General features: G+C 44.4%; 1 protein-coding gene across 6 annotated transcripts in view; it reads left to right on the forward strand.

The window, feature by feature from the left end:
* The first annotated feature begins 3,706 nt into the window (after positions 1–3,706).
* STRN3 (striatin 3) overlaps positions 3,707–27,831 on the forward strand; it is a 180,959-nt gene continuing 156,834 nt past the window's right edge. For 2 of the 6 annotated variants that reach the window (XM_085888843.1, XM_085888844.1), the window contains exons 1-2: positions 3,707–4,072; positions 25,887–26,225. In XM_085888843.1, the coding sequence (XP_085744969.1) occupies positions 26,055–26,225 (171 nt within the window). In that variant the 5' untranslated portion in view covers positions 3,707–4,072; positions 25,887–26,054. The other 4 variants (XM_085888845.1, XM_085888841.1, XM_085888840.1 and 1 more) reach the window with 3 other exon arrangements.

Consider the following 27,831-nt stretch of genomic DNA (forward strand, 5'->3'; position numbering starts at 1 on the left):
CAAATGAACACTTTTTAAGGAGGCGGAACTGCTGCTGAGTTCGATTTTGGAGCTTCGATTTTGTAATTCAGTGTAATTTAAGAGATTCTCGAGGTTATCACATGTGCGGAAATGAAATAAAGCCATGAATGCTAGTGTCTCTGGGTGTTTATAAGCATTGCACTGTATCCAGCAATTCAATGGTGTGATGATCAGGTATTCGATGATATAACTGAGGAATGTGAAAAAAACACTTTATCACTAAGAAATCGTTGCGGCCTGTTCCAACTCTCGGCATTGTTGAGCAGGCTGAAAAAAATGGCGAAATAAACTCCAGCGAGGTCACGGAGGATGTGCCTTGAGACCCCATTGAGATCAAGGTGGATGAGGATGCGCCTGATAAAGGATATAATTAAATGAGGTGGTTAATTATGTTCAAAAGGAGTGTTTTAATTCACCCAACCTCCCAATTTTCACTCATTCACTCCTGTGGTGTTCCCTTCGTATGCATGCAAAGTTTCAGATCATTAGGTTTCATGGTTTTGGAGTTATGGAGAAGACACACACTGACTGACTGACTGTTGCACACTGACATTTAATATAATGGATAGACGAACAAATACAACCCGTCGCTTCACTGAAGGGAATATTAAGAGGGGTGGAGAAAGAGAGAGGGGGAGAGAGGAGGGAGAGGAGCGAAAGAGAGGAGGGAGGGGGGAGAGAGAGAGAGAAAAAGAGAGAGAGAGAGAGAGAGAGAGAGAGAGAGAGAGAGAGAGAGAGAGAGAGAGAGAGAGAGAGAGAGAGAGAGAGAGAGAGAGAGAGAGAGAGAGAGAGAGAGAGAGAGAGAGAGAGAGAGAGAGAGAGAGAGAGAGAGAGAGAGAGAGAGAGAGAGAGAGAGAGAGAGAGAGAGAGAGAGAGAAAACAGCATGCGGAGATGGCCGGGAGATGTCCATGGGGGTGGAGAGTGGAGGGGGTAAGCACGAGCGGAGGTGGAGGGAAAGCAGCGTGAGGGCAAGGGAATGAAAGGCAGCGTGAGGAGAAAATAATGTGGTGTGAGAGGAAGGGAAGGGAAGGCAGCATGAGGGCAAGCGAAGAGAGTGTGAAGGGAGGGGAAAGGAAGGCAGTGCAAGAGGAAGGGAAGGCAGCATGAGGGCAAGGGAATGAAAGGCAGCATGAGGGGAAGAGAAGGCGGCATAAAGGGAAGGAAAGGCAGTATGGGGGGGGGGGGGGAGAAGGGCGATAAAAGGTGCCCAAACAGCAACATTTCCTTTCTAACCACCGGGTTCTATATAAAACCGGGTGGGAGCATTTAAAACCCACGCTATCTACCTGGCAAAGGCCTGCCTGCATGCATGCTCACACATTCAGCGAGCGGGAGAGTGGGGGGGGGGGATTCCTGCAGATGTGAAACCCAGTTTAACGTCCATCTGAGAGATGGCACACACATTGATGAATCACCCTGCTTGTGAAACACTGGGATGACAGTTTTTAAGTGGTTGGGATTCGAACCGAAGCTGGACAGCTCAAAGCGAGTGTGCGTACCTCTCAGCTATCCTGTCATGATGTGGCAATTCGTTATTTTGTATAACGCTAATTGCAATCTTCTAATTTATGTTTCCTTCCTAACTCCTGCATCAAACCGCGGTATCGCCATCGAAGCTTGAAGAGTGGCTTCACCAAGCACTCCATAAAATGGTTGAAAAAACTTTTAAAAACGAAACGTTTAATTTTTTTTATATGTGTCTATCTTCGCCGAAGTGACGGGTTGTATAATGAAAGAAGATCGTACAAAAAGGGGAAACTTGATGTAAAATAAAATTGCACATTTTCAGTGAGCCAGCCAATGCCCGATACACAACAGAACAACACAGGGCTAAGTTCGAGCAATTGACCCCTGAACTTTGTTTAAACTGATCGATATACAGTATTCAGTGAAAGTACGAATATTGCAAAGCGCTCGTCAAGTGGTTCAAGCACTCAAGGAAACACTCCAATGAAATGGTTGAGAAGGAGTGGCTGGCTTGGCAAGACCAGCATCACTGATATTGTCGGGTCAGGCCATATCAGATCTGTGACTTTCTACAGGTATCATGTAAACCTGTTACGAACCTGTTTCATGGTCGGGTAGTCGGCGACTAAACCATCTCCCCCCACCAGGCATTCTGGTGAGGAGGGTGCATGGATATGGACACCCAGCAGGATTAAAAACAAAACCTGTCACAGGACGGAGGAGATCCTTGTGAGCTAACGGCCATCCATATCTAGTGCCCAACTGCGTCTGTGGACGTCCTCCTGCAGTTTGGTACCTCTCTACAGGAGGTTGGTGGCAGGATTTGCACTCCATCCACCATAAAACAATTCATTCTGCAAAACACACAAAATATGCAAAGAAAATGGAAAACCCACTCCGTGGGAGGACCTCCAGTGCAGCTGCCCTTCGCAGGGCAGCTCACCAGATGACGGCATTGGGACAAAGCCTTCGGGACCTCCATTATTTGATGATAGGAGGAAAAGCACAAGAGTAACCTTCTTGGGTCGGATTGTGGTGTTGTGTGGCGGGGTGGTGCTGAGGTGTCGTCCAACAGATGGCGGTCTCCTCGGGTCAACCTGAGGAGGAACCTTCAGGTGGTTGCCTGGAATGTCCTATCCCAAAGAGAGGATGATCACCTGTCTCTGTTATCATCTGAGCTCAAACGTTTGGACATCGGTATTGCAGCACTCTCTGAGGTTCGGAGACCGGATAGTGGTGAAACACCCAATTTTCATCATACACTCCCTTGGGCCTACCTGATCTACCTTAAAGATAGGCCTTCCTTAGCTCATACAACGTGACATCCATTCTTCAAAAGAATAGCACCTCATCACTGACCCAACCAATGTCAACTTTTCCATGCCTTAATGTCTTCCAGGGTGGAACAAGTATTTATAAATTAAAAGACAATTCACTGAATCTGGATATAAATTGGTGGGAGAGTTCATCTCACAAATGGACCTTGCTGTATTTGGCAATTCATACTAGTCTGTGTTGCCTGTAAACTTGTAATTTGTTATAATGTGTCCAACAAAGACAAAGTGTCCAACGTATGACGTGTCCGAACTTGGGGACAAGCTTTGAGGCCGATTGTTTGGCCATGAAAGCACAATAACTCAACCTCGATCGTGAATGGACGTTCCTTTATTTATCTGTTTTGTTGGTACTTCAATATGGCGGCGGCGGAGGCGGCACACAAATTGATGACGTCACGAAACAACCTCCGTCGGAGAAGGACGCCCCCAAGACGGGAAATCATCCTGTTTCTTTCACAATCACTGCAATTTCACAAAGACTATTAAACTTTGCAAGATAAAATTTTTTTTTTCTGTCACCAATTCTTACTTATAATCGACGCACTATTTTAAAATCGATGCTAATTAATTGTACATTTTCCGTGACCAAGGCGAGGGGCTTCTCGCCGAAAAGTCGGCTTTATCGACTCGTAAGTGCACATTTTTTTTAATTATAAACTTTTACTGTTTTAATTCGACTGGATGAAAGAACAACAACTTGCATCGATTTATTGAATTTTTCCCTCTTATTTATACACCACCAACCCCAACGATCGCCCAACAACCCTCAACATCCGACAACATTCTTCTTCTTTTGCCACACTTCCTCGTCGTCTTCTTCTTCTTCTTCTTATTCTTCTTCTTCTTCTTCCTTCATTACTGTTCTTCTTCTTCTCTTCATACACTCCTGTTCCTTCCCCGCCCCCGTAGACGCCATTGTAGCGGGCGGGTAGGAACTCTGCGGCGCTGGACGCCTAGCACAGCTGTTGCCGCCCGTTTGCCAGGCCGCGAAGCCGAACAGCGGTTCGGCTCCGTGAGTCGAGCGATGGACGAACAGGCGGCGATGGCTGGGCAGCCTGGAGGAATAGGAGGTGGCGGTCCGGGACTGGGGCCACCGTGTGCCGCTAAAGCGCCGGCGCAGGGCCAGGATGGGGAATTCCAGCGGCCACAGTACTCCATCCCGGGAATCTTGCACTTCATCCAGCACGAATGGGCGAGATTCGAGATGGATCGTGCCAGTTGGGAAATGGAAAGAGCCGAATTACAGGTGTGGGACTCGGAAAGTAGTTACGGCTTTGGTTTAACATGGCCGTGACGGTGGGAAAATGGCGTCGAGCGGACGGGCCCGACCGCTGGATCACGGCGAACCAGTGTGTCCCTCGTCTATTCTTGGGCGCTTTGTGTCATTCATTGCTGTCCCTGCCGGTTGACGAATACATTAACCTCCTGTGCTCAACAATAAGTACCTGTGAAGGCTTCGAGGTGTGAGGACTGTGACGGTAGTTTGGTGTGAAGGCCTGTGTTCTCTTTCCTGGTTCATCATGACTTCACCTGCTTTTGTCTCTTTTAAACTTTAAAATGTTCAAGGTTGATGCATTCTCCAACCTCTTGTCTGATTGTCTTTTCGCCCTCTTCTTTGCTTGATTGGATTGTTTTTTTAAACCCAAAATACACCCCTGGACTCACTTCTGCACACCGTGACACGCACACACCTCCCTGCCCGCCCCGTCGCCCGCGCGCCCCCCTGCCCGCCCCGTCGCCCGCGCGCCCCCCTGCCCGCCCCGTCGCCCGCGCGCCCCCCCTGCCCGCCCGTCACCCGCGCGCCCCCCTGCCCGCCCCGTCACCCGCGCGCCCCCTGCCCGCCCCGTCACCCGCGCGCCCCCTGCCCGCCCCGTCACCCGCGCGCCTCCTGCCCGCCCCGTCACCCGCGCCCCCCCTGCCCGCCCGTCACCCGCGCGCCCCCTGCCCGCCCCGTCACCCGCGCGCCCCCTGCCCGCCCGTCGCCCGCGCGCCCACCTGCCCGCCCCGTCGCCCGCGCGCCCCCCTGCCCGCCCGTCGCCCGCGCGCGCCCCCCTGCCCGCCCCGTCACCCGCGCGCCCCCTGCCCGCCCCGTCACCCGCGCGCCCCCTGCCCGCCCCGTCACCCGCGCGCCCCCCTGCCCGCCCGTCACCCGCGCGCCCCCTGCCCGCCCGTCGCCCGCGCGCCCCACCTGCCCGCCCCGTCGCCCGCGCGCCCCCCTGCCCGCCCGTCGCCCGCGCGCCCCCCTGCCCGCCCCGTCGCCCGCGCGCCCCCCTGCCCGCCCCGTCGCCCGCGCGCCCCCCACCCCCGCCCACGCCGTTTCCCCACGCCGTCTCTCCTGCCTGCCCCGTCGACCGCGTGCCCCCTGCCCGATCCGTCAACCGCCCCCCAACCCGCCCTCGTCGACCGCGTGCCCCCATCCGCCCCGTCGACCGTGCGCCCCCCCCGTCCGCCACGTCGACCACTCAACCGTTGCCCCCACCCATCTCCCCGCATCGTTGCGCCGCACCTGCCCGCACCACTGCGCTGTCCGCACCGTTGCGCTCTACCTGCCCGCACCGTCGTGCCGCGCCTACCCGCACCCTTTCCCCGCCTGCCCGCACCGTCTCCCCGCCTGCCCGCACCGTCTCCCCGCCTGCCCGCACCGTCTCCCCACCTGCCCGCACCGTCTCCCCGCCTGCCCGCACCGTCTCCCCGCCTGCCCGCACCGTCTCCCCGCCTGCCCGCACCGTCTCCCCGCCTGCCCGCACCGTCTCCCCGCCTGCCCGCACCGTCGCTCCGCGCGCCCCACCTGCCCTCTTCCTTGATCTTGAAGGATTTTGCTCATGCCGATTTGCATTACTTGCTCATACAGTATACAAGATTCCCTCTGCAGTTTGTGCATGCTGTTCACGTGGAATATGGTGTTGGTTTCTGAGTACTGTTTATCAACTCAACCTTCGAGATCGTTTTGAGTTGTTGCCATTTCTCTAAAAAAAAAAAATTTTTTTTTTTTTTTCATTCGAGCTTCCTTACTCCTTTTTTATTACTTACTGCAAATTTATTTTATTTCATTTTTTTCAATTTTATTCTGCTGGTGTTCAAGCTTTGCCACAGATGCATCACATTTGGAAAGTATCCCTGCGGTAATACATTTCAATCACTTGCTTACCATGCTTTCGATGTCAATGTGTCGCTTTGCAAACCCATGCTGATTCTTGGTGACGGTCTGGTAATCTGGTCACTGTTTATAGAAACAAAGCAGGATCAAATCTTGTCGCTGTTTATTACAGCAAGTCCTTGTTCCTCAATATCTGCACTTTTTCAGAGCCTTGGTCATTGGAAGTTTTTTTTTTTTTTTTTTTGGTGAAGCACTACTCAGTAGTGGGTGTCTCATTGTGCTTGTTTAGCCACTGTGTTTTGACACATCGGTGTGGCACGTCACGTTTCCTGCAGCCAGTTTGTGTGAGGCTTTCAGTGGCTCTGTGCAGTTTTGCTGAGCACGCAAGTGAGGACATAAATGCTTTCTGAGTGATGGGGTTCCCACTTCCATTCTCGCTGCTTTTTTCTGTTTGTGCATTCTCCAAGGTTGTGTCGAGAGCGTCGTCACCGCATCAGTATCGAAGACGAACATTTAATATTCCACATTTTCACTCCAGGAGTGAAGCACCAGTGTTTTTAAAGCTCTGAAATAATGTTTTTCTTCCTTTTGCTAACAGCTGTGGCTGCTTTGTGATTGTTTCCAGGATTGTGTTGTATTTCTTGATGTATGTTTACTTTTCTTTTTGGACTTTATGCTTTTCAAAGGCCAGGCTACTGAGATGAATCTTTAATATTGCATGTTAAGCCAAAAAGAGTCGGCTTGAGGTTGCTTGGCCAAACGAATATAGGATAGCTCGGTGGATTTTGGTTTTCATTTTTTTTTTCTAAAAGGGTTTGTATGTGGTAAAGTTGTCGATTTTGAGGACAAATTAAATATTTTGTTGATGCACCAGGTGCATCCTATCTATTAGCACCCATTAGTTGTGTTTTCAACAAAAAGTCCTGCATTTCCTGTTTTTCTCAAAATTCTACAATTTTCTAAACATTAAAAAACTTTTTAATGGTTCCCCCCTTTAATGAGATGGTGTAATCCCCCCTTTAATGAGATATCTCCCCACCTTCTTTTCACATATCTCTATCTCTATCTCTATCTCCATCTCCCCTGATGCCCCGCCCAGATGACTATTAAATCAAGCAGTCATTAAGTTGAAGGAATTTTTCAGATCTTTCTGTCTACAAGTTATTAAAAAAAACATTCTTTTTTTTCGAAATGCCAAATAATGTCAACAAGGTAGGGATGGTCACAAGATATTATCATGTGAAACCATCCCAACATCTTTCTTTGAATAATTGTTGTTGCCTGTCAATCCCTCTGTCCATTTGCAATTGTAGTCCATTTTGATGGTTTCCATGTATGAATTTAACCAGTGATTTATTAAAGACATACACATACACATACACATACACATACACATACACATACACACACTTCATTATCCGAGCTACACCTCAAATATAATTTCAAGTGTTGCTGTAAATTCATGCAGTTCATTCCTGCGCATGCTCTGGACCCAATCAGACTCATACATGTGCAGGAACAAATGTGCAAAGAAAGGGGTCGGATCTGAACCCATGGATATCCCCACTGTCTGCTGGAGTATCTTGTTGCCAAATGTAAAGAAACTGTTGTTTATGAGGAATCGAATACGTTCTTGAAATTAATTTTTTTGAAAAAAATGACATGAATATTGATTTTCATTCATGGACCAGTTTGCTCTTTTTTTTGATAGATTTTAATGTATACTTTATTACCTCCTGCAAATGTTTTATCTACCGCTCTGTCCAATGCGGTTACATGATTGTCATGTGGAATAATGTTTGTGTTTAATGGACAAAAATCGCAAGTTGTTAAACATTTAGCTTTACCCTTGTTATTAATGTTGTGGTTACTGCCGATAATATATTTGGAATTATCAATGGTTCAGAATTTCTTAACAGAATGTAACCTCGCTTTTTCAAGGTATTTTTTCAAGCATTTATAAATTTGTTTAATCACCCCTGTAAGTGTTGTGGAAATGGGCCCTTTGTGGGTTATTAAATATAGGATTAGCCCAGATCCCCCCTTAAATGCATGTTTATCCAGGTTGTTTGGTAATCGGACGTTACCTGTGTGTCGGGAGGTGTAGCAGGCTGTCCATTGTTCGTGCAGTGGTGGTGTACGGAGAAGCGTCTTATTCTTTTCCCCGTCCGAATCAGCCCCCGCCCAGCGCTCTGACAGAGTCAGTCAACGAGACATGCCGGCAACCCATTGGCGGAGAGCGGCTGCGAACCCGAAGGCTGGACCAATCACGTATCCCCGGAGGCGGTCCAGAAGAGCGAGCCCAAGAAGGCAAGGGAGAAACTGCTAGTGTCGAGTCTGCGATCTGTTTCGTGAGGAACTGCATGAGGTCAGTCTGCGATCTGTTTCGAGAGGAACTGCAGTGTCGGTCGGCGATCTGCTTTGTGAAGAGTGGTTTGACCAGCTGTTCCTCCTCGGCCATGGACCCAGCATGCAGAGCCCAACACCCCGATTTGGCCTCGTCTGGTGAACAGGCCAGGCCCGGATTTGTATACTGGACCTTGTGAGAAACCAGCTGGAACACACCATAGATCTTTCGCTCTTGTGCTGTCGACCTTACGGGGGCTGGACTCGCCGCGGCATGCGTGAGCGGTGCCGGGAAAAGGAGTACGAGCGCCATCTTTCCACGCTGCATGCTCGAGCTTGGGTGCTCGAACCCGTTGACATCGGCTTGTCACGAGCCGCATTCGTGCCTTCGACACTTTTCCTCTCGTCCATGAGGCACCACCAAGTACTCCGTGTCTTGTCTGCATGTCGTCTAAGGTTTATTTCGCTAGGGCCCCCTTCAAAACCCGTATCCGTAGCTCCCTAGTTAAGAGCCGGTTATAGATTAATTATAACGTTCGTGAATGCTTTGCTTGTGTTGTTTCCTCGATGTGTCCCCAATATATCTGGCTGATTCATATGAAAGTTGCCGCCTTGAATTTAGTCGTGCCGCGCCGAGGAACAATCCGCTCGATTTGTATATAAAACCAAACAGGCTACGGACTGGCAGACTTCGCTCGGTCTCTTGACAAATCCAGTCTGTAGCCGGGGTCTATATCCCCAACTGGTAAGGCCCAGGTGTACTTTGGTATCGTGATCTGAGGCATGTGACCTGAGACCTGTGCCGAACTAACCGACGTTTTACCCCTGAGATGGCGGTGCTGTTAAGTGTTGCCGAATCGTCAACATTTGGCTGTCAAGAGTCGGGTGCGAATCCTGCCACCGTCGAATCCATAACAATACTACCTGATAATGGTTTCAAACTGCATTCTCTACTTGTGATGATGAACCTCATTTTTATATGGGTTTTATGCATTCTTGGTATCCAGTAAATTATTATGATAGTAAAAAATATTATCTTGTATCTAACCGGACAGATTTTTGAATTTCCTTCCCGTTTGATCGTCACGTGATCTGGAAGATGGCCAAAAACACCGATGTGATTCGCAAAGAAGGAAGGAAGGAGAAATGAAATATAAATAATGTGGAATAGGTAAAAGCCTAGAAGCGAACGTAGAATTCTTCTTACATTCGCTTATGACTTTATATAAAACTTGTTCACAACTGTATACTTGCCAACGATACCATGGTACGTGTAAGCGCCGCACAGCTGATGATTTTGACGCAATTTCCGGTTACTTCGGCATGGATTTGGGATCAGCGAACAAATAATGTAAACCACGATAAAAAAATTTTTTTTGATGATGCGGAAGATATCTTTATTAAAATTAACTTTGGGGGAAAAATAATTGAATAAATAAATAAATAAACGATCACTTCTGGTCAAGAATAAAAGAAATTAAAAGTTCCGGAAAGAGTTTCAAAATCACTCTCGGTTATGTTAAATACTAAGTAAACACTTCCTGTCATGAAAAAAAATCACCTTCGGAAGTATAAGATTAACTTTGGGGCAAAAATAATTGAATAAATAAATAAACACTTCCGGTCATGATCTCTTGGCATGCATCATTCCCCATGAAAAAAACCGGAAACAAAAAAAAAAAAAAACCAGCAACAAAACAAAAAACGGAAGCAAAATGGTCATAGCCAATGACATGGATTCACAATTGCCAAGGTATTGTGTTGTTTTTGTTGTTTCCTATTCTCTCATGTGCATGCGTTCAGTAATATTCAAAAGATAGAAATAAAACCCAATCGTGTTTATACACCGCACAGTGTTTAACAACAACCGGAAGCAAAAAGTCATAGCTAACGCCACGGATTCGAAATAGCCAGGGCTATTGTGTTGTTGTTGTTGTTTCCTATTCTCTCACGTGCACGCGCTAAGTATTAAGCTCACTTCGTTCGCTATAAAACACATTTTTAGCCTTTTATATTTCTACATTTTCCGCCGAAGATGCAAAAGTTTCAAAACCTGAAATGTAAACGTCGGCATTTATTTTCAAAATATAATTTCGTGCGCGCGTGCCAAAATGCCGAGTCATCTTTACCCAAACTGCGCAGTAGTCTTCGGTCATGGCGTCTGAGCAGTGGCCAGCGTGGTTCAGATTGACTGTGGTTTCTGGGGCGAAGGTGATTGTTAAGAAGTATGTCCGTGGTATAAATTTGAGTGACTGTATTGGTGATTTAATTACGCAACATCTTGACAACGAATATTCTGGCCGAACGATTGCATCAATTCAGTGCATCAGCAGGGATGATTCGCAGGCTCCTCTCGATCGTGCCGATATCTAACATAATCACCGGCGGACATAGGGCTGCAGGCTGTGGGGCGAGGCCACGGATCCCAGATGAGGGGATAAGTGATAAATTATGCTACATGCTTCGGACTTTCTGATTAATATATCAATGAGTACATTCCATAATTAATTAATGAATCTGGCATACAAAATGTTTTTCATACCTGACATGTTACTTTGTGCAGTGCCACGAAACTTCTGTGGAATTGATAATTCATGAATTTGCTAGCTCTAACGATTTTTCAAACCTCAATGTCTCTATAAATACATGACCAATTTTCATTCTGAAAGTTGCATTACATTCGGTGAAGAATAATCTACAGGATTATAATAATCTCCGAGAGCTAAGCCTATTTTTTTCGTTTTTTTTCTACAACCACAAGAGAAATGTCCCCAGAGAGTGGACGGACCGGAAAACCACGTATTGCACTTACTGGTGATTCTGATGTATTAATCCGGGTACTAAATGAACAATACATATTTATTAATTATGTCATTAGTAGTATTATCCTAGTGTATCTCTGTGAACTATTTCAATCTAAACGGTTAGTTTGGACTGTTTCGCAGTTACCTGAACTGAACATTGAGAACTTGTGGTATTATAGAGATGACTGTCACCCCCACACGGGGGTAATTTTTGTGTTTATTTTGTGTTTATCAATTTGTTCTCTCATCCATTCCATCAGTCCTCTCATTGTAAGTTCCAATGTTTTTTTTTTCCATTTCATCCTTTTGTTTTCTCTAAAAGTTTGCTTTATGGAAGTGATGCACGGAATTTTCTTTCTTTCACTATTCTGAGATCACCTGTGATAATGTGCTTATTATGTGGGTCTTTAATACAGAATGTTCACAATTGCAACAAAGGGCATTCAATAGAGCGCATACCTCCGCTACTCAATCCTGATCCACGAGAACATAACGGGACCAATACATTTTTGAAATATCACGCTATATATAATTTTTGGCCTGATCTCTCAATGGTGAAGAATCACTTAAAAATTCTAGTAGTCGGATTCGGATCTTCAATAAAATCTCATCAGTTCGTCCTTGTCACACACCCAACCTGTACACCAAATTTCATCTGGATCTGTCCACAACTTTTTGAGATATCCTGTACACAGATAAACAAACAAATAGATAGATAAGGGTGAAAACATAACCACCTTCCACCTTCGGTGGCGGAGGTAATGATGTGTGCTACTCACACATTCCTCTACATCTATCGATTGCACAGTTTCCTTGTAGTTGAAGATTTCCCCCCTAATTGTATTTGGTAAAGTGTACACAACCCTTGGTGTCTCTCTCTGTCTTTGTCTCTGTTTACCCCACACTTCCTTCTGTTGTATTTTCTCTATATTGATCATTTCCACCCATTGTTATCAAACATAATTTTGATTGTCATTTTCTTTTCTACGATAACTTCTTTAAGTTTATCTTTATACATTCTATGGTCAATCATGTTTCAGAATTGTTTCCATGTGCTGGATTGGGAGTTTCTCTTGATCATCCTCTTCCATTAATCTGTTAACGATTTGCCAAACTTCTTTCAGTTGTTTTTAAAAAAAAGTTTTCATTTTTAATTGTACTGCTCTGAAGTAATATACAGATTTTTAATTTAAGGTCTAACGACTCATTTACAATTTGTGGTGAGTCTGTAACTGGACGTTTTCGTCCATAATTATGTGCTCTGTGTCTCTGAGAGTCTTGTGGTATGGTGTTTAAAACAGATTATGTTTTGGACATTGTTGTATGTGTATCATTAATTATTTAATTCAATCCATATGTGTTAGCAGTTCTTAATTCTTTAATCCAGAAAAGTTCTCTGATCATCCGTAATTGTGTTATTGTTTCATCTTCCATCCCATCCTTTTTTCAGCCATTACCGCTTATCTTTTCTACAACCTGAACAATGAAGCTCGCATGTTTTACAGTATCATAAGTAAAGTGACGATGAGTCGTGGACAATCAGGAGTTAACCTCCGCCATCTTCGAAGATGGATGGAGGTTACTGTTTTCACCCATTTCTGTTTGTTTGTTTGTTTGTTTGTTTGTGAACAGTATTGCGGAAAAACTCCTCGACAGATTTCGACGAAACTTGTTGGGGGGGGGGGTTAGGTATGGTCCAAGGATAATGCCATTAAATTTTGGACTTGGTCTGCCCCCCCCCCCCCCATAAAAAATTGTTAGAGAATTTTTTTTTTTGCATTTCTGCATGTTTTAAGTGATTTCCAACCCCCCAAAAGAGATTTTTTTTTTTTTTTTGCATTTCTACATGTTTTAAGTTATTTCCAACCCCCCAAAAAAATTGTTACCCCCCAAAAAAAATTTAGAGGAAAAATTTTTTTTTTTTGCTTTTCTACATATTTTGTGATTTCCAACCCCCTAAAAAATTGTTGGAGAAATTTTTTTTTTTTTGCATTTCTACATGTTTTAAGTGATTTTCCAACCCCCCCCCCCCAAAAAAAAATGTTGGAGAAAAGAACTATAACTGTCAGCACTGTTGACATTTAATGAATAAGATATAAGGTTCACTTGAGTGACCCAGCAGTATTGGCGGCGGAGGTTTTGCACTCTCCTGAGTGCTCCCCCTCTAGTTTTATCTGCGTTTCTCATGCCAGGGTGCATTCATTCTGATATTGAATCTCTGCATTGTTTCCCTAACATATTGCATTGCACATTAGCTACAAAAGTCAACAAGGAAACGATGTTTGAGGTTTTACATGTAATTTAATTATTTGATTTATTTTAACTTCGAAGATGTAAACGTTACTGTACAATTTTATATATATATATATATACACACACAAGTTTTGCAATTACAAATCCCACATTTACGCACTTTGCATTCAGATAAGTGTTCCCCATCGGCAAACGCAGAATGGGCACCTCCTGCAGCCATATCTGAGTTAACTACAGCATTGCCTTGTCGAGGAACACAAATCCTCTGAGTATGGTTAATCCCCAGGGAGGCGAGTACACACACACAACCATGCCACACCACACCACATCACACCACACCACACCCCCACACGAGATGTATAATTGTCATTTGCCGGAACAACCATTAATCAAAGAAAGATGAAAGCATGCTTTCACATGATAATCTCTTGTGACCATCTCTACCTTTTTTACATTCTTTTAGGCATATCATATCCATTATTTTACATTTTGAAAATGATGGGGTTTTTTTTGTTTGTTTGTTTTCCTTGCTCGTTTCCGTGTTTTTTAAAATTCCATACTGGAAGTACCCGCTCCATGCAGGAGCAGCTCGGGGGATTATGTTGTTGTCCTTATTCAAACGTGTCGTTCAAAATACTTCTCGCTGCGTGATTCAAAACGACTCAAAACAACTCGCTGCACTGGGAAACGTGGGGACAGTAATACTCTACTGTAACGCGTAGGGACGTGTAATACCCTCTCCCACCTACAGTGGCACACCACGATACACATTTACAGAGAGAATTTGCATCTCTCCCCCCCCCCACCCCTCTCTGCAAAATCACTGGAAAGATGAAAACGCCCACATGTACTAATTGGGGGGCATGCTGTGATACCATGTAGCAAGTCTGAATGTAATCATCCAATAATTGTCAAAGGAGTAGCACGACAAACAAATGCACACCGATCCATGAATTATAGTGAGGATGTATTTTCATGCTGGAGAGTTTGTTTTTGATTGCATGACAAAATAGCTTGTCTATTATGTGTGAAAACCCTTTGCATTAAAAAACATTGCTATTATATAATGGGCAGCAATAATAGCATGTACAGCAGTATGTACGGTCATGTCCGTGCTAACCGTACACTGGGAGTCCACCACCATCCTCACATTTGCTCCCACTTAGAACTACAGCACTTGTTTGCTCACAAACTGGCTGGTTTCATTCTGGTTATTGGTTTAGTAGGACACTTGATAAATATCAAGAAGGTTATTTGACTTTGAGGAGCGTACTGTACATAATAATATACCATTAACCACACCCATTTAGGTGTGATTGGCACATGTTGCGATGGCACCACCCCCACTGTTGATTGGCAAGCATAGTCATGCCCACTTTAGTTTCCCTTCCGATGACTATACATCGAGATATGGCCTGTTCATATCCGTGTATTTCGCTAAACGTGTACACGGTCCATCCGTTGATCATGCACACGTGTAAACGTTTAAATCTACCAAGTCAATAAGCCTTAACTTGAGTTTGTGTATTTGTCTGCACCCTGGGTGTGCGCTGCCGCTCGCCACGTCGCCACAGGATGAATCCCCCTTACCTGTGGCTAATATTTTAAACCACTCATTAGCCACTGCGGCTAATCCATGTTTTAGTGGTTTTTTTACCAGACGAATTTTGGGTGATTTTAGCACAGAATTCAACCTTCGTTGAGACTGCTGCCATTTTCTATGTTTTGATTACGGGAATCATGCGTGATTTCGTACAAGCTTATATATACTAACTTTAGTAGTTTTAAAGTAGTTTCTGGTAAAAAAAATCGACCGAAATTACGCATGATTCCCATGATTCTCGTCTCAAAATTTAATTTTAATTTTTTTGAAAAAATCCCCCCCCCCCCCCCCGGAATGATTTGGTGCTACTCGGCGCTACATGCTTCGTTGGGTCAGTGGTTGCCAGGTGAGTTTTGACACAATCAGTAGTAGTACCTGCAGTAGGACGAGTTTGTTTGGATGAGAGAGTTTCCTTGGATGAGTGAGTTTGATGGGTGACTTTGGTTGGTTGGATGAGTGAAGTTGATGGGTGAGATTGGTTGCATGAGTGAGTTTGATGTGTGACATTGGTTGGAAGTGTGAGTTTGATGTGAGAGATTGGTTGGATGAGTGAGTTTGATGTGTGAGATTGGTTGGATGAGTGAGTTTGATGTGAGAGATTGGTTGGATGAGTGAGTTTGATGTGTGAGATTGGTTGGATGAGTGAGATTGGTTGGATGAGTGAGTTTGACTGGCATGAGGTTGGTCCAATGCTGGTCCACAAACACCTACTAAAGGGACAACGACCACACACACACACACACACACACACACACACACACACACACACACACACACACACACACACACACACACACACACACACACACACACACACACACACACACACACACACACACACACACACACACACACACACACACACACACACACACACACACACACACACCACCATCCCTCACAATCACCACCTCCCCTGATGGTCGTTCATTCAACCAATCTCACACGTCAAACTCACTCATCCAACTCACTCATCCAACCAACCTCACCCATCAAACTCACACATCCGCCTTAAAATTTACTTATTATTTCATATTGCTAAAAAAAAAAACTTTTGAATAAAATATGTGGCTATTTCCTTTCTCCTGTGGCTAATCATTCTAAACCTGGATTAGCCACAGTGGCTAATTCCTTTTGAAAGCCAGAGCACACCCAGGCACCCCCTCCCGCCTCCTCCCACCCTCCCAAAAGACATTTTATCCAATGTTAAAGATTGTTCCAAGGGTAATTGTTACTTTAAGCACCAACAACCAGTTTGATGGTAGAAATAAATGTTGTAATTATGTTCCATTTATTTTGCATCCTTAACTGAAAAATTGATCAGTTATGAAAAAGTAAAGAATAACCCACTGATTATTCTGAGTTAATTAAAAAAAAAAAAAACAGGACTGCCTGTCTTGAAGTTCACCTGGATCAGAAGCAACAGTCACTCCAAAACCTCCTCAGACCCTCAATTTTTTAATGTGTGAACAAACTTTGGTACATCAAGGGTGATCGACAAAACCTAAACCAAAAACTCATTAACGTATAACCCCCTTCTAAAGACTGCGTTCGCTGATGGATGCCACAATACCCAACATTGCATGCGGAGCCATCCCAATTTAGCTAATCCAAATTTCTGGTACAGGTTAGTGACATGGATCAAGTGAACCTTCCCCCACACACTCTCACATCAATCCAATAATCATTCATTCATTTCAACCCTGCAAGACCATGGCTTCAATCTTATTACACACGTATGATCCTCAATTAGGCGGCAGGGAGGTACCATACAATCAAGATGGTGGGGCGGTTGTGGTTCTCACAGTACAAAAACAAGTCACCCAACTTACGACTTCTTCACCCCCCATCCCCCCCCTCTCCACTTCGATCCCTAACAGCCAAACAGCTCCTTTGCTGTACGTCCCGCCGGAGAGGGTCTCCGTACCATCCAGGCTCTCTCCTCTCTCCTGGGTCACCAGAGGTCTCCCAAACGCTGGTCACCAACTAGCCCCCCCCTTCCGGAACAATCAGGGAGGGTCTCTGTACTATCCAGGCTCTCTCGGCCTCTCCTGGGTCACCAACGGTCTCCTTACCGTTGGTCGCCCCACCAGACCCTCCTCCCGACGGTTCCCCATTTCCAGACACCACCTGCTGTCAGGGAGAAATTACCTCAGAGTTATGGTTGGCGGTCATGGTGGTGTACCATTCCATTATGGGCATCTACCTACATCAGCCAGAAAAAGAAACAAGGGTTCTGCCAAACCTGGCTCCTGAATTTCCTCTTGGCAAGTGTTCATTTCAGACAAAGATTCTTTTGAAAGTTCATCTTCCTCATCCATTTCTTTCTTGCCTCCAATCCAACAATCATCCAATGGTTCACTCCCTGCTACACATTCCTCAACTTCAAACTCTTTCTCAAGGGGTACAATTTCTAGAGTATCCTTCTCAACTACTGGATTGAAAGAAGACTGATAAAGTCCTTCATAAAGTTCAGTATGGTTCTCTTAGCCAAAAAGTCCAGTCTTTGGCAATTCACCTTCATCATGCAACCCATCCAGCTATTTCTCTTCAACATCCCCCACGAATGAATCAAAAGGATTGACACCTGGAAAGGATTCCTGGGGTTCATCAGCATCTACAACTTCATCCAATAAAAAATGCTGAGCATCATATTCATCACTAGAATCCTTGACATTCACACCAAGTGGGGGCATTTTCTCAAAACCCACACTCAACTCACTATATATCTTCTTCTTCTTCTTTTGGCTGCTCCCGTGAGGGGTCGCCACAGCGGATCATCCTTTATGATCCGCATAATGATTTGGCACAGGTTTTACGCCGGATGCCCTTCCTGACGCAACCCTGGTCGCCTCTTACGACACAGGGATGTGGTACACCTATTCTAGCCGGGGCATACACCGGGCCCATTACACTGGTACTCACTTCGTCGACCTCAGAAGGATGACAGGCTGAGTCAACCTCCTGGTGTGTATTAATTCAAGCGGCCAACGGGGCTTGAACTCAGGACCTTTTGTATCCCAAGCCGCTACCTTAACCACGACGCCAACACCAGGCATATATACTGTAGATATATATATATATATATATATATATATATATATATATATATATATATATATATATATATATATATATATATATATATATATATATATATATATATATATATATATATATATATATATATATATACACACACACCACACCACACCACACCACACACACACACAGTCATGCGCCACGTAACGACAGGGATATGCTCTGAGAAATGCGCCGTTAAGCGATGTCGTCATTGTGCGAACATCTTGGAGTGTACTTACACGAACCTAGATAGTATAGCCTACTACACACCTCAGCTATATGGTATAGCCTATTGCTACTAGGCTACAAACCAGTACAGCACGTTACTGTACTGAATACTGTTGGCAATTGTAACACACATCTAAGATAGACGGAAGACACGTTAGTTTTACCTTTGTGCTGTTCATGACGGCCATGGGTGTTGTTAGCGGCTGCTTACAATCTCCTCTCACATCGATGAAAAGAAAGGTGAATAAATAGCGTTTGGATTTTATAAATACGTCATCATTGCATTGATGTTATAATTTACAAATGGAGAATCGAGCACCTGTCAGTTGTGTGATATATTTTCAGAGCAGTGCGAATGTTTTTACAACATAAAAAGCTTCACTAAAAACCAATTTGTGTTTTAATTTCTACTGCAACAACAACGATTTATTCACGGAATTCTTTAACTCAAAGGTAATTTACTTGCTTGAAGGTAAATGTGCAAAAAACTGGTCATATAGGGTGAAAATCGGGGTGTTTTTGGATGTTAGGTCAACATTGGGTCAGTTTGAATGCTGATTTTATTGAATCCCGATTTAGCATGACCCCGGTTTTTTTCACGATGACAATTTATGGATCTCAACCATTGCATTATAATGGGGCCACACTGCAGTTGTTTATTATCATTATCAAGTTGTATGTACTGTACATAATTGTATGTGCGATACTGTACTTATATACGACTGGCACCGCTATGATGGCCACGACATCACTGGGCCATAGGAATTTTTCAGCTCCATTATAATCTTATGGGACCACCGTCGTATATGCGGTCCGTCGTTGACCGAAACGTCATAATGCGGTGCTTGACATACATATATACATATATATATATATATGTATATATATATATATATATATATATATATATATATATATGTATATATATATATATATATATATATATATATATATATATATATATATATATATATATATATATATATATATATATATATATATATATATGTGTGAGAGAAGTGTGTTTGACTTCTGTACATTCCTAAACTGCTGGATGGAATGGGTTGAAAACTCGTGGTTGTACTGGGGTGGGGGGGGGGGGTGCGGATGGTTTGACGGGGTTTTAGTGGATTAAAATTTTTTTTTTTGTCCCTTGCGTTCAGGGTTGGTGGAAACATGCACATTCTCTCTGTAAATCGTATAGCACGGTTCCTTCCCTGTGTAACGCGGTATTTTGAGTTGTACAATACACATTCTCTGCATGAAAACCATAGACATCATAGAATTGGGGAAATTGTCACAGAATAATGTCGTAGTTTGTCTGTTTGTTTTACTTATATGCACCTCTAAATCACGAGATGTAATGATTTGAAAACTGGTGGTTGTATGCAGGGTGGCCATATGTCGGTTTTACGCAGAAAAAAAAATCCTATTTTGCAGGTTTTTGAGGTAGGGGAAGCAGCCTAATTCGCTCTATGTAAATGTGTATCATGTATCACCACCTGGTGGAATCTCGTATTTCAAGGTCTAATAAGATGCATCATTGAAGTGGTGTAATTAATGCTTCTGGAAGTTTTTTTTTTACTCGTCTCGTCATTTTCCAAGTTCTTTGGAAAATAATATGGTTTTCCTAGTCCAATGATAACTGTTGATGCATATCCATCCATCCATTCATTGTAGGTCATTCGGAGGTGGGTCGGTTCGTTCAGTTTCATTGTGCAGATCACCAATCTAAACCAAATTCACCCTGTACATTCATGAGAACACACCATTGAAATTCCTACTTGTTTCCATATGCACAAGTTGACACACCGACAGTTATTACCATTTGCAATTACCGCCGTGAAGTGGGTGTGGCATGCTCGTAATCGCGGATGAAACGACCAGGAAACAACAAATCAAGATGGTGGCGCCCATGGTTGTCGTGTGATCGAGTGATTTTTGGTCTTTCAACAACCAAATATGCGTCGTTTCATACACTTGGGCGGGGAGGATGATGAGAAAGTGACGCAATTCACCGATAAGAGCTGGCGTAAGCTATGTGAGTGTGCGAAGGCTTGGTGCGATGCCACAGATAGTGAAACTATCAACAAATGCCGTTTGCTGGCTGATCAAATAATGAAACTGCTGCCAATGACTGATCCTCCTGCGGATGCCGGCTGTCACCGGTTCTGCTATGCGTCGTTTTGTAACAAGGATCATATAAAACGCACTGAAGCCAGGAAAAGGAAATCGGAAGCCAGAACTACTGCAGTTTCTGCGAGAGCCAGTAAAGGTGGTTGGCGGACTCGAAGAAGAGGGGCACTCGTACCACAAAATACGTAGAAAATCCCTCAGAACCTCTGTAGAAAGGGTGGCTGGCAAATCAGCTGGTGTACTGCCAAGAATTTGTATCATATGGCAGAAAAAAGATAAATTCATCCATGTCAAAGGAAAATCTCAACGTGATCAGTTGTCCCTGGCAGAAACACAGGATGGAAGAAAGCTGAGGGAAACTGCTGAGCAGAGGAGAGATGAACGTGGTGTGAGAATAATGACAACTATAAAGGATAAAGACTGTGTGGCGCTGGCAGTTTGTTATCACCATAAATGTTATTACGAGTTTGTGAATGACACATACCACAGACAGTGAAAGTAAACTCCAAACTCAGAAAGTGAACTATGACTCAACATTTGACATTTTCTGTGATAAAGTAATCTAGGTAAGACTCATTGATGGAAAGCAATCTATACATATGAAGAAGTTGTGTGAGATGTTCAATGACCTACTCAGAGTATGCGAAGGTCAGGATAAGGCCAACTACCAGGCAACAAGACTGAAGAAAAGACTGCAGGAACGGTACCCAGACATGATTTTCTATCGTCCCCCAAAAATGTCTGAGAGCGAAATGGTGTACATGAAGGACATTGATATTGGTTCCATTGCTCAAGCTGCTGTTGTAGACTGTAGCTCTACAACAGAAACAGAGTCAACTACAGAGGATGAAGCCAACCAGGGTCCACAGCAGGGTGACTCAGGCCTCAATTTACATGTTCTATACTTGGGAGCACTCATGGTGAGGGATGACCTGAACAAACACCAAAGTGTGGACATTACATGGCCACCACTTGCTCCTGACTTCGACATTTCAAATGCTGAAAGAGCCATCCCTGTTGCATGGATAGCGGGCCTGTCAGATGAGCCAACCCTGGAGAAATTTGTGGAACTCCCACGGCATATTCATCTGAAAATGCTCTCTGTTCTTCAAGACGTTTCTATAGCGTCAAGGGGTCAGTCGTTTATTCCGAAGTCCTATGCATTGGGCCTGACTGTGAAACATTGGACTGGTTCTACTCGACTGTTAGGACTGCTCAACAAGCTTGGGCATTGTGTCTCAGTCAGTACTACACAAGCATTAGAAACTGCTTTGGACTGGTTCTTGGAAAAGAGTTGCAGATTGATCAGGAGGGAAAACTGCTCTCAAACTGCCTCAGAAATGTACCAACAATATTTGTGTACGATAACATCGATTTCAGTGAGGAGACCCTCACCGGTCATGGGACCACTCACCACACCAATGGATTGATGATAGAAGACGCACCCTCTGAGCCGATTCAGCAGGCTCGTCCAGTGACTCCAATTAGCCATCATCAGCGGTCATTAGTTGGTAACACGCCACCCATTCTCAAGTATGGTGGTGGGAAAAGGCAAGGGACCACAGCCTTTTGCAGTTGTGACATTGACTTCAGTCCGTCACAAGAGGACAGGCTATCGCTGGATATGCTCTATTATACAATGAAAACGGTTTAGAAAACGGACGGATGGTTGCCGACATGGACTGGGTACAACACTCTCCTTCGTCGTGATGAAGAGTTGACCAAGTCAGCCATCCTCTACCTTCCTGTGATCGAGGCATCACCCATGGAACTGGACACCGTTTACACGGTCCTACGCCAAAGCATCGATATGGCTGATAAACTGGAACGTGAAGAAGTAGTTCTAGTCTTCGACCTTGCGATCTACAGTAAGGCGCAGGAGATTCATTGGTTGCACGCGGAGTTGACAGAAAGTTTGGTAATTCGTCTCGGCAAATTCCCCAATCTCATGAGCTTCCTAGGCATGATTGGCAAAAGATTCAGAGATGCAGGTCTGCTAGACCTCATAATAGAGTCTGGTATTGTCGCTCAGCGTTCTGCAAATTCAGTAATAAACGGCCATCACTATAACAGGAGTCTGCGCTGTCACAAGCTCATCTACGAAGCGCTAGGAAGACTATGCTTCCAGGCCTTCATGGACTCCATCGCAGAGGAGACGCTTGTGCGATTCGAGAGGTGTATAGAGCGTCTCCAGGAAAAGTTTCCGTCTCCGTTGTTCGATCAGTTACTGTCATCGGAAGAGGTCTCAGAAATGTTCACACGCTACAGCGACTTCAGACAGCAGCAATGTACAGCAAGCAAAATATTCACATTCTGGTGCTCTTACTTGGAAATGGTGGAGCTAGCACTAGAGCTTCTATGGGCAACTCGTACTTCAAACTGGCCGAAACACCTTGCGATCACGAGAGCGTCAATGCCCTGGTACTTTGCGTACGATCACCTAAACTATGCAAGGTACTTACCCGTTTACTGGCTGGAAATGACTGGGCGAGAGCACTCCCACCCAGACACCTATCAAGCGTTCATGGATGGCAAAAGGGTCCCCATCTCATCACCTGTTTCGGGAGCAGTGGTCGAGAATTCACGCTAGAATATCATTCACGACCTGGAACAATTCGTCTGCGCCATGTACAATCAGCCGACCATGAAGAGTGTGGATGATGCTCGCTACTAGCTATTCTGCAGCCAGTCGCTGGGAGAACAGAAGTTGCTGCCTACAAGCGACGCTCTGATGCTGCATTGCAAAAGAGTGAACTATCAGTCTGCGATCCACCACCGCGTGACTGAGAGGTTTCGAAGCCCCTTCTCCTACATGTCACGAATGGGTGGAACACAACGGAGCACTGACTGTTCACTGGCTGAGCAAACCACCAGCGCCAAAGGAACTGTTCGAGGCGACGAAATGTATAGTAATTGCGAGACCAACCAGTGTTCTTGCCGGTCAAAAGAACTGTCCTGCACAGAGTGCTGTGGGTGTCAAAACTGCGCCAATGATGAACAGACCCGTGCAGAAATGGAACTTATGGATGATGAAAGCAGAACTGACGATGATTCTGACGACGAACTGTGAATGCAGGTGTCACACTGCTTTTGCTGTGGTGATCTACTACCCAGTAGTATTCAGGTTGGTTAGCATGTAATAGTGGACTTGAGTTTTGTAATAGCAGCAGTCAAGAGCCTCGTTCAGCAACTGCTTCAGAGCAAGAAATACTGGAATTCGAAGACAGTCATCTTCTTGTGGCGGTTCTACTTTTCATCAGGCTGAGTCTCTTTGTCTTTGATTTAATCCGTAATAGCCAATGTAACTGTCTTTAATAGTCGCTGTAACTACCTTTAATAGCTAGTGTGGCTGCCTTTTAAGCAAAAAGTTGCCTTGGTCAACTCGAAGGCCTGTCTGGTCGGTCCAGACGTTTTCGGCCGTTACAAATATGTAACTGCTTCGGTTTACGACCTTTAATTATAAACATCTTTAATAACAGTGAACAGGGCTCTGTATAAACATATTGTATCATTATAAGACCTCACAAGTTTTCTTTGATGTACATATCAGTCTATCCTTGATTCTTCATTTCTGTGTAAAATTCGTGCTTTAATCTTTGGTTTATCTTTAATTGCCAAAAAATGACCAATTGCGTCGCATCCTCGACGTGGAAACAAGTGGATTTGGACTCAGCATCTAAAATTCTTTAAGTATGCCAAATTTAATTCAGATTGGTGATCTGCACAACGAAAATCATTTTCTGAAGGTTTTCGCGAGTACCTCCACATGGTCTATTGGGACCGTACTATGTGCAGAGTGTTGGTGCTGCTTAAGCAGTCTCCTTGGCTATTGGGCACAATCCTGGACAGGTCGCCACTCTGACACAGTATACCAGCAAGCTGGCACTCAATTTTCCGACCTCGGTAGGATGACAGGCAGAGTCAACCCCACTTGGTATTAATTCAACAGCCAAGGGGGATTTGAACTCAGGATCCTAGGATCCCAAGCCCACCACCCTAACCATTATGCAAACACCAGGCATGATGCATATCCTCATATGCTTAAACAATTTGTCGAATATGTTAGTTTCTACAAGGAATTTAAATTCAGTATTGTTTAGTGTTTTTTTACTAACGTTAACCTGTGTGGGGTCATTCAGGGTGAGGTGCATTGTTAGAATACGTTTCATCCCCATTATTCACATATTTTATCAGCATTGCAGTTTGTACATCGTATGGGCCTCATGCCTGCATGAATTAATGTATCTGATCGTCATTTAAAAAGGGCAGCCATGTCCTGCCGTTGTAGTTCCCTGATTGGTTGTTGAAAGTACATGTTCCACAGTTGGCCTTGAGCAATGTCGAGACACGGTTGCTTACACAAAAATGACGGTTGTTTGCAATCCAAATTTGACGTCAAATGTACGGTGGCAAATATTTCAACTTGCATATTGTTTGTATTTCAAAATTCCTCACTGCTCCACAGGGTTCCATTGTTGGCTCACCAAGCTCTCGCTTGCATTAGGGCATATGTGCGCTTGCTTTCATCGTCATTCAAAGTTGCATGAAAAGTGGAAATAACAGTAAGTGTTGATGGGAGTCCTGGTGGATTGATGTAGTTGCCAGGAGTAGAAGTACATAAAGTCTAATTTTGTTGGTGTTTTGAGCCGCCATGTGGTGTTTACCTCGTTTTTTTTTTTTTTCTATAACAATAGTTGTTAAGCTTGTGAGATTCCAAAATAAATAAAAGCTGGTCAGAAATGTTGTGGTATATTTATTAAAACATTTTTATGTTGAATTCTCCATTCACAGACTGTACATAGTCCTCATCGAGGCAGGCCTTAAATATAAGAACGGCATAGATCGAAAAGTGAAGAAAGAGAATATTCGAACAGTTTTTGAGGATGAAATTACTAAATTTTGTTTACTTTTTACAAAATCACCGGGAAAATGAAGATGCTTAATGTTATTGGAATCATTTTCAGCAAGCTCTCCATGATGCTTTGGGCACACCTCATCATTCATTGTTTGCGAAAGCCTCAAACACTTGAGGAAGAGCTACTATACCTTTGTGCAGCAAATGTTTGGAGACTTCTTCAACTGATCAAGTCGAATACAGCTTTCATGTATGTTTGTTTCTTCACTTTATTTGCCACTTTCTCCATCCATTAGTCACACTGTGGAGCTTCATGAAAATTGTGCCAAAATAATTGTTTGAAGTGCGATGCTTTTATGATTATTACCTCCGCCACTGATGGAGAAGGAGGTTATGTTTTCACCCCTTTCTGTCTCTTTGTGTGCAGGATATCTCAAAAAACGTTTTTTTATTTATTTATTTTCAATGAGGCTCACTTGGGTGTGCCTGGATGGGTTTGAGAGTAGAGGGGTAGCAGCTGAAATGGAATCCTATCCAGGTTCCTGCTGATGACTCCATCTTTGCTTTTTGTTTGTTACCTCTGCAACCAAAGGCGAAGGAGGTTATGTTTTCACCCCTTTCTGTCTCTTTGTTTGTCTGTTTGTTTGTGTGCAGGATATCTCAAAAAGTTGTGGACGGATCCGGATGAAATTTTGTAGAAATGTTGGGTGTGTGACAAGGACGAACTGTTTAGATTTTGGTGAAGAACCGGATCCGGATCCGACTACTGGAATTTTTAAAGTGATTCTTCACCATTGAGAGTGTTGGCAAGAGTTGGCTGATATGATGGAGAGAAGAAAGGTGGACATACTCTGTGTACAAGAGACCAAGTGGATGGGGAGTAAGGCGAGGCGCATTGGAGGTGGTTTCAAACTGTTCTACCATGGTGTGGACGGGAGGAGAAATGGTGTCGGGGTAATCCTGAAGGAAGATTATGTCAAGAGGGTATTGGAGGTGAGGAGAGTGTCTGACCGAGTGATGAGTGTGAAGTTGGAAATTGAAGGGGTGATGATGAATGTCATCAGTGCATATGCCCCACATATGGGGTGTGAGATGGAATATAAAGAATATTTCTGGAGTGAGTTGGATGAAGTGGTGGAGAGTGTATCCAAGAATGAAAGAGTGGTGATTGGAGCAGATTTCAATGGGCATGTTGGGGAAGGGAACAAAGAGGATGAGGAGGTGATGGGTAGGTACGGTCTCAACAAGAGAAATGTGGAAGGGCAAATGGTGGTGGAGTTTGCAAAAAGAATGGAAATGGCAGTGGTAAATACATATTTCAAGAAGAATGAGGAAAACAGGGTGACGTACAAGAGTGGAGGAAAGTGCACGCAGGTGGATTACATCTTAAGCAAGAGATGCAGCCTGAAAGAGATTAGAGACTGTCAGGTGGTGGCAGGGGAGAGTGTAGCTCGACAGCATCGATTAGTGGTCTGTAGGATGATTTTGGAGGTGAGGTTGAAGAAGAGAGTGAGGGCTGAACCAAGGACCAGATGGTGGAAGCTGAAGGAGGAAGACTGTTGCGTGGAATTTAGGGAGGAGGCAAGACAGGTGTTGGATGGTGGTAAAGATGGGTGGGATGATTGGGTAACTACAGCAGAGGTGGTGAGGGAGACAGCTAGGAAGGTACTTGGTGTGACATCTGGACAGAGGAAGGAAGATAAGCAGACTTGGTTGTGGAACGAGGAAGTATATGAAAGTATAAGGAAGAAGGGGTTGGCGAAAAAGAAGTGGGATATTCAGAGATGAAGAAAGTGGGCAGGAGTACAAGGAGTGGCGGCGAAAGGCAAAGAGAGAGGTGGCAAAGGCTAAGAAAAAGGCATATGACGAGCTGTATGAGAAGTTGGATACAAAAGAAGCGGAAAAGGATTTATACCGATTGGCAAGACAGAGGGACCGTGCTGGGAAGGATGGGCTGCAGGTTAGGGTGATAAAGGACGCAAATGGGAATGTGCTGACGAGTTAGGAGAGCGTGTTGAGAAGGTGGATGGAGTACTTTGAGGAGCTGATGAATGAAGAAAATGAGAGAGAGAGAAGGTTGGAAGAGGTGGAGATAGTGAATCAGGAAGTGGGGTGGATCAGTCAGGATGAAGTGAGGACTGCTATGAAGAGGATGAAAAGTGGAAAGGCGGTTGGCCCAGATGACATACCAGTGGAGGCATGGAAGTGCTTAGGAGAGATGGCAGTGGGGTTGTTAATCAGATTGTTTAATAAAATCTTGGAAAGTGAGAGGATGCCGGAGGAGTGGAGATTAAGTGTACTGGTTCCGATTTTCAAAAACAAGGGTGATGTGTAGAGCTGTGGAAATTACAGAGGGATAAAGTTGTTAAGCCACACCATGAAGTTGTGGGAAAGAGTAGTGGAAGCTTGGTTGAGAAGAGAGGTGACGATCTGTGAGCAGCAATATGGGTTTATGCCAGGAAAGAGCACCACTGATGCGATGTTTGCTTTGAGAATGTTGATGGAGAAGTATAGGGAAGGCCAGAAGGAGTTACATTGTGTGTTTGTGGATTTAGAGAAAGCTTATGATAGGGTGCTAAGAGAGGAGTTGTGGCATTGT

Source organism: Eptatretus burgeri, chromosome 7 (genome assembly GCF_056783735.1).
Source record: "Eptatretus burgeri isolate ZD-2024b chromosome 7, Ebu_testis_v1, whole genome shotgun sequence".
Taxonomy (NCBI): domain Eukaryota; kingdom Metazoa; phylum Chordata; class Myxini; order Myxiniformes; family Myxinidae; genus Eptatretus; species Eptatretus burgeri.